At 52.8% G+C, this 6832-nt stretch overlaps 1 protein-coding gene across 1 annotated transcript; it reads right to left on the reverse strand.

Annotated features, from left to right (window-relative positions):
- Nucleotides 1–82: 82 nt before the first annotated feature.
- PG985_010175 (uncharacterized protein) lies at nt 83–3063 on the reverse strand (the record flags this gene model as incomplete). The annotated part of the gene is made up of 2 exons (XM_066829943.1): nt 83–2908; nt 3013–3063. 2 exons carry the CDS (start codon nt 3061–3063, stop codon nt 83–85), a joined length of 2877 nt encoding a protein of 958 aa, XP_066682333.1.
- Nucleotides 3064–6832: the final 3769 nt, after the last annotated feature.

Here is a 6832-nt window from a genome sequence, read left to right on the forward strand (position 1 = left end):
GTACATTTACGCCACCCCTTCCGACATCAATGCCTAGGTAGGTATAAGAAAAGCATCTGCATCACATGCGACCCTTTGCGAGCTAGGCATTATTCGACCCATTGCCTCCTGAGTTTCCAACAATCCTGACATACGGCGCAGGAAACAGACCAGTAGTTCCCATGTAGCAACCGAAAAACCAGTCTGAGTTCACATCCTCCACCTCCAGGACCTCTGCCCCACGGGGGAACAGCAGCTCGTCTTCGGAGCCTGCCTGCGGATACCAAGACCAATGCGCTACCGTCTTCATTCCACAGCCGCCATTGGCGGGGAAATCAGTAGACCACGGTGGCCCTGTCGGCGCAGTGGCGGCAACGTCGACAGTCACCAGGCGCTCAACCTTTGACCGGTCAGGACCGGACCACCGCCATTTTTCTAGCTCTAGTTGCTGTTCTGTGGGATCCGAGGGACTATACGGTTCTGAGCTTAAGTCCCAACCGCCGACGAGGTCTTGCACGACGTATCGAACCTGTCCACCTCGCTTTGCATCCTTGAATCCGACTACTACCATCCTATGACCTTTTGGGCATCGTCGCCATCCGTCCGGCCCGTTTTCTGAAGATATACGGCGAGAAGATGCCAAACCATCGTAGCAAGGCATACATATATCGTAGTCCCCGGGCTCCGTGTCAGGTACAACCGTGCTGGTACAAGAGTAACAATGATATCTGCTCTGACTCGGTGCGATTGCTCTGCGGCAGATGTCACAGGTTGTGGTGAAAGTCAAGGGTCTAAATTCGCCAATAGCAAAGGAAGTTGGGCCCGTAAGCAGGCTTGCTGATGGTGGCGGTGGCTTTGGTGAGTGCGGGCTCGCAGGAGGGGTGTTGCGAGTTGCCGGATGGGAAAAGTGTGTCAACGGTAACAGAGGATGCGTGCAGCAATGACCTTGGTTGACGCAATTGTTACAGAATCCCCAATCACCTTCGTTACACCACTCGCAGCGCCAGTAACACTCATTGGCCCAGGTGAAACATCGCGCACAAAACATTCCGCTCTGAAGTCGCTTCATGGGGTCGTCGGTAGTCATGGTTCTCCTACCATCGGCACCTCCAGGTGTAGCCTTGGGTGGTAGATAGCGATTGGAGGTCAGCATATGTGGTGGTTCGAGCTGTTCGTTCCCCTCTGCTTCGGCTTTATCCCGAGCTCGCTCCCACCTATTGAAAGCAGAATACCCGAACCCGAACCAGTGGAGGCAGCCTTGTTTTGTCCGATAACAGTTTAAGCAGATGTTCCAGTCTCCGTTGTGGCATATGCCACAGTTGTAGTGCAGTTCGTATTCAAGGTGTGGTCGACTGCATCGAGCGCAACTGATGGATGGCTCTGTATAGTACCGGGACATCGACCGGGTCCGTCCATGATTAGGCGAGGACGGCATCCCCAGACTTGGTAGGGGGTTATTGGCTGAAACAACGAGGCTGGCAGGCCTCCTTTTGGTGGGCGCACCACTGTTTGTTTCTGGAGCACTCCCTAGAGGTGGCGATGCAGGGTGCTGGGCAGCGGACGCACGCTCACTGAATGTAGCGCCGGTATTGGCCTGGGGAGACGTAATTCCTGTCGGCATACTGGAGCTCCTAGAATCTGCGACGGATGGGCGCCGGTTATTCAATTCATGCGCCTGTTGGCGAAGTGTGAGGTCCGTCTGGGATCTCGTCGTAGGTCGAGGTTCTGCGGTACTAGGCCGTATCGGATCCGTCGCACTGCGACCTGTACTCGTTGCCCTTCTTCGGCGTCGCTCGGGGTTATTCCGTACTTCCAAATGTGTAGTTGTAACTGGCGGTCGGCTGGTGTCTTGGAACATGCTCGTCGAGCTGCTGGACCTGGCATGTGCTGAGTTGGCTCGGTTCCTGCTACTTGATCGCGAAGTGTCCGAGATTGGCAGCCTGGAAGAAGATGCGGAAGTCTCAGGGCGACTGGCTGGACTGCTTGCATTGGTCCTCCTGCTTGATTCCTGGCGGGACCTCAGAAGTTGTCGCCTCCGGTAAGCCTCCGTAATCTTGCGACTCAACTCGTCATTCTGAGCAAGGTCGAGATTGCTAAGATCCAGCCCGTCCAACAGCCCCTCTTCTTGAATCTGACGGGCAAATTCCTCAATCTCCTTTTCCATGTCCCGCGAGTCCACATCCGAGGAGCTGATCAAGGATCTTATAGATGACTGGTGCTCGACAGCTCTCCGCCTTGTCCTAGATGACTCGCGTGACGCTTGTCGCGAGTCGCTTCGCCGGTGCCGCCTTTCTTCCGACGAGGAAGTACCTCCCGGTTGTAATAGAACGTTTGGGTCCGTCGCAGCTCTTCGCCGTCTCTCTTCCTCCCGGTGGGCTCTGCGGGTCCGGTCGTGGGTATCATCACGGTGCCTCGAGTCACGACTGCTTTCTCTATCCGAGCGGCTGCTCCCTTCGTGGTCGCGCACATGTTGTTCCCGTCGATGGCGTGCTTGTCTGTGCCCCGATGAAGAGGAGACACCAGCATCGCGCAAGCTCAGTTCCCGGGCTTGCTCCAGCATTTGTTGTTCCAGCACATCAAATCTTTGCTCCTCCGGAGACTTCTCCGAGCCTCGGATCTTCGGCACCACGTTGTCACCGGGCTTGTACTTTTGGTGCATCTCATCCTTGTCGGCGTCTGATCTGGCCTTGTCCGGATGAGCGCTCAGGAACATCTCGAGAAGGGTTGCGACGGTGGCATTGTGCCGCGTGCCTCTGACCGGTGCCCGGCATGACGGGCAGGTTGCGATGTTGGCTCCGGCAGGTGGGGGGTTGGGCGAGTTCTCGGCCGCGTTCGCCTGCCAGTTAAACCAGTCCCTGAGGCAGGAGCCGCAGAAAGTGTGCAAGCAATCGAGGAGCGTCAACGGTTGATACAGAACCTCGGTGCAAATCTAGCAGTGTGAATGCGCGATGTATTAGCGAGCGGTGAAAGCTGCAGAGCTGCAAGAGTGACATGGCTCTGGAAACCTGGAACCGGCGGGGTGCCCAAACTTACGGAACACGTTAATTCCTTCTCCAGATCGACAGCGGGCCGAGAAGAGTCCATGGTATCGAAAGAAGAGCCAAGGGCCGTCGGATAGCGACCTAGGCTTCCTCGTCGTCGGAATGTCTCAAATCATGCACGGGGTTTTTTCTTCTTCAAATGATATATATAAGAGTGGGAGTCATCGCCGGCAGCAGCTACATGGGAGTGTAGGTAGAAAGTTGGTGGTCTTCCCATTGCTACGGCGATTATGGTGGGGGTGTGGGACAGTGCTCACTGCTGGCGGACGGTGAGCGAGCGAGAGAAGCGTCCAGCGCCCCCTCGAGTTGCAAGGCAAATCACAAATCAAGGCGAGAAGCCGCAACGCCAGCCAACCAAGATCCGATCCAAACACCAAAAAAACGCATGCACGTTCCCATCTCGACCTCGTCATTTTTTCCATCGCTTGGAATACCCTGCATGTCGGCGCAATATGCACCAGGTAACCATTTTGAAGTAATGCCCGGTGTGTAGAGTATCTAGTTCCAAGGTTTGTAAATGTAGCTTGCCGAGGCTGACGAGAGAATGTCCTCGGTCAGCTTCACATTGATGCAAGTGATTGCATGTATGTATGTGAGAGCTTGCACTGGGCATTTGGGTAGGTAGGACGAAACGGATATGGAATTGGCAACGCTGATTTCGTAAGACACTCGTGGGTGCATGTAAGTCGAGGTTAGTGGTGTCAATGTGAACAATAACCGGGGTCAGGCCGCCAGGCTCGGCTTGAGCAGGTTTCACTTCTCACCTAACCTTAAGGTCAGGCGGTGATTGCATTCATAAGTAGGTACAGCTTGCAATGTTTGGTGGACATATTAGTTGGCTCTTCATGGAGTCGATAGACAGCTCGAGGCAGCTCGCGATAAAACATACACATGCAGTCACCACCTTGGATCCTCTCGAGAGGCTGGCACTGACAGGTAGTGCAGGGAGGTGGTGCTCGAAGCGATTCATGCAGACAGGAAACACTGGACGTTACGCTTTATGTTAGCAGCGATCTGTTCTCAACAAGAAAAGGTAGGCTAAAAGCCGTGGTGACAATCAATTATCGTGACCAGACATGCAGGTCTCTCCTGTCCGAGACATTATGGACCAATTTCAATATGCTTTTGGATCCAGATCTCGCAATCTTCCCTGCCAATCTATACTATTCGGACTCGACGATGCTCAGGTATGAACAGAATGCGAGTGTACATGCGGAGGTATATACGGTGGTTCTCAGCTGGGATAAAATTGTAGAAACAAAAGTGCATCTATATCAAGATATCAAATACGTCCATAGTGTGGTGAGCATCCAAAGTACCAGTATCGGAAGGTATCATTATACTAGGCAATGTTAAGTCCGAAGGGCCTGAAATGCGAGCCCCGATTCATCACTCATCGCTTGGCCCAAAGGGTGTGCCGGGGTTTTGAGTAGTTGTATCAAAAACTCTGCTATATGCCACATACTTAATCTCTTCATGTTCCAGTGTTTGTCATGATGATCTTTCGTGGGTGAGCTCGTTTGCTGGCGAGAGCGAAAGTCATACCTACGCTTTGACCATTCGTTGCTGACCACTCAACTGTCCCCCATTGTCTCTGCTGTCGGCAGTGACGGGTGTGGAAACGTGGATACCTGAACTGTCAGGGGGCACAGGCGGCTCTTTACACGAATCCGTGAACATCACGCGTTAGATCATCGTGGGCCAGATTGGCTCGAGACGGAGGATGACGAGTGCGCAATCTACAGAAAGAAAAAAAAGGTGGTGGACCACTTAAGGGGAGGTGGTTGGGTCAGGTGGACCGTAAGCCGACATGTCACCAGAATGTTTGGATCGAAGCCATATTCTACATGCCATACCTGTATGCGGCTATGCACCTGGAACGGCATGTTAAGAGTTCATTGGCAGCAAGATAGTTTTGCCCATCCATGTTCGAGCCTCTAATAACTGTCAAAAACCTTAATCAAAATTCCCCGAAGAAGCCCGTCCTGTCCACCTTGTTGCTCTAGCAGCACCGCCACGTATGCAGTAGCCGTAGCCGTAGCCGTAGTGCCTAGCCTCAAGCAACCGAGCACACAAATCCTCAAGGGTTGTTCGAAAGTGTCCTACGCACGCCTACATGTAGGTATGTTTGTCCCGCCCCCTGGACAACTTGCAATTATTGTCAATATGGCAGGAGAGTGGTTTTTATTTCCGTCTACTCCTCACCTCGTGATACCCTTTCGGAAAAGAGGGTGTTCATTAACAAACGGCGTGGACCAGGCCCCCAGGTAAGGTACCTGTATACCTATCTTAGATCTGCCAGGGATGGCGCGAGAATTCTGTCCAGGCTACGTATCATCCGTGGCACCGTAATACGTAGCAGGCCCTAGTAAGATAGTAAGCTCGTCATTTGTTCGGTCCAGGCCAAGAGAGCTGTTAATTGCCCAAGAGGTTAACAAACCGCAGAGGACAGACAGGCCGGTAGGCGTGCCTGGCTATCAATGAAATACAGGCGTCTCAGGACCATGGGCATCGTCGGTGATTACGGACAGGCGCAAAACCAGAGATCGTCGAGCGATCTGCCGGGTCATTCCAGAGACAGCTTGCTTCTTTTTTCCATTTTGGTGAGGCTGGCAGGCTGGAGTCTTGGGGTGGAGCCCGCTAAGGGAAACGGGTGTCGACGGGGCGCCGCACGCCTAGGCTCCATCCAATATTCTTCTCATCAACCAACATGGAATCCTTCAGGTTTCCATTCATTGGCATCTCCCGCTCGTTTGTATGTAGACCGTCAGATAACATTCGTATCTGACCTCTGGTGTCGCCCGGATCTAGGTAGTTCAAACCAATGCAGGCATGGTGACAGAAAAGGTACAAGTTCCAGACGCGATGCAGGGTCAAAGGAACGCTAGTCATTAAGCGAAAACAAGCGCCCCAGAAGTTGCAGGTGAAAGGGTCGGAGGTCTTGACTCAGAGAAAGCCGACAAGAGGCGGGAGGTGGCAGGTTCACGCTTTTTGCTCTCGAGCTGTATATAGGAATCATTTTCGGGTCTATCAGAATAAGATCATATGCAGTATATACAATATGGATCTCTAGGTATGCAGTCCTAGATTAAGTGGGTGTATGAGGTAGGTGTGTACTGTGTGCATTTCATTTTGAGGAGCGCGAGGCAGGGAGAGGAGAGCCAGGAAAGGGCCGCTGCCAGCTGCCAAGGCTGCCAGTGCCATCTGCGGCTTAGGAGCTGCGACCAAGGGTGGGAAAAAAAAGTTGGCCTGGAGCTTCGTGTATAAGAATGGGCAAGACTTATTAGAGGACGCTGCCGCCCACTTCGCAAAAGTCATCAGACCTGCATCCCGCATTTTGCACGCCCCTGCCGAGCCCTCCAGTCTCCCTGCCATTTTTTGTTCGGCCTCTTGCCTCCCACCCCAGCCAGCCCAGGCCAGACAGCCCGACCAAAGAATAAAAAAACAGGACCCAACCTACCAAACGAGCGCAGAGACCATCGCCAATCCCAAAACAGCCAAATCAATCAGTAATAAGTTTCCAGCCACTCATCGTATCGCATTGCATCGCATACCATCGCATTGCTTCAAATCGCATCGGGTCACACTGAGAAGTGTACTGCACGCTTTGCACGATTGTTGCATCAACTTTTTATTATTCTTTTTTATTCTTTTATTTTTTGTTCAACATCTCGGGTGCTGCGCATCGGTCTTCACTCAACTAATATCTTCACCCATCTTGGAGTGGTGGTCTACTTTCGCCCTTGAAGTGATCAACAGCTAGATCGTTCACTAGACCACCACGGCATCTAATACGTCGGTTGGCACAGCTT

This window comes from Apiospora marii, assembly GCF_038362585.1.
Source record: "Apiospora marii strain CBS 49790 chromosome Unknown utg000006l_segment0_segment0, whole genome shotgun sequence".
Lineage (NCBI taxonomy): Eukaryota > Fungi > Ascomycota > Sordariomycetes > Amphisphaeriales > Apiosporaceae > Apiospora > Apiospora marii.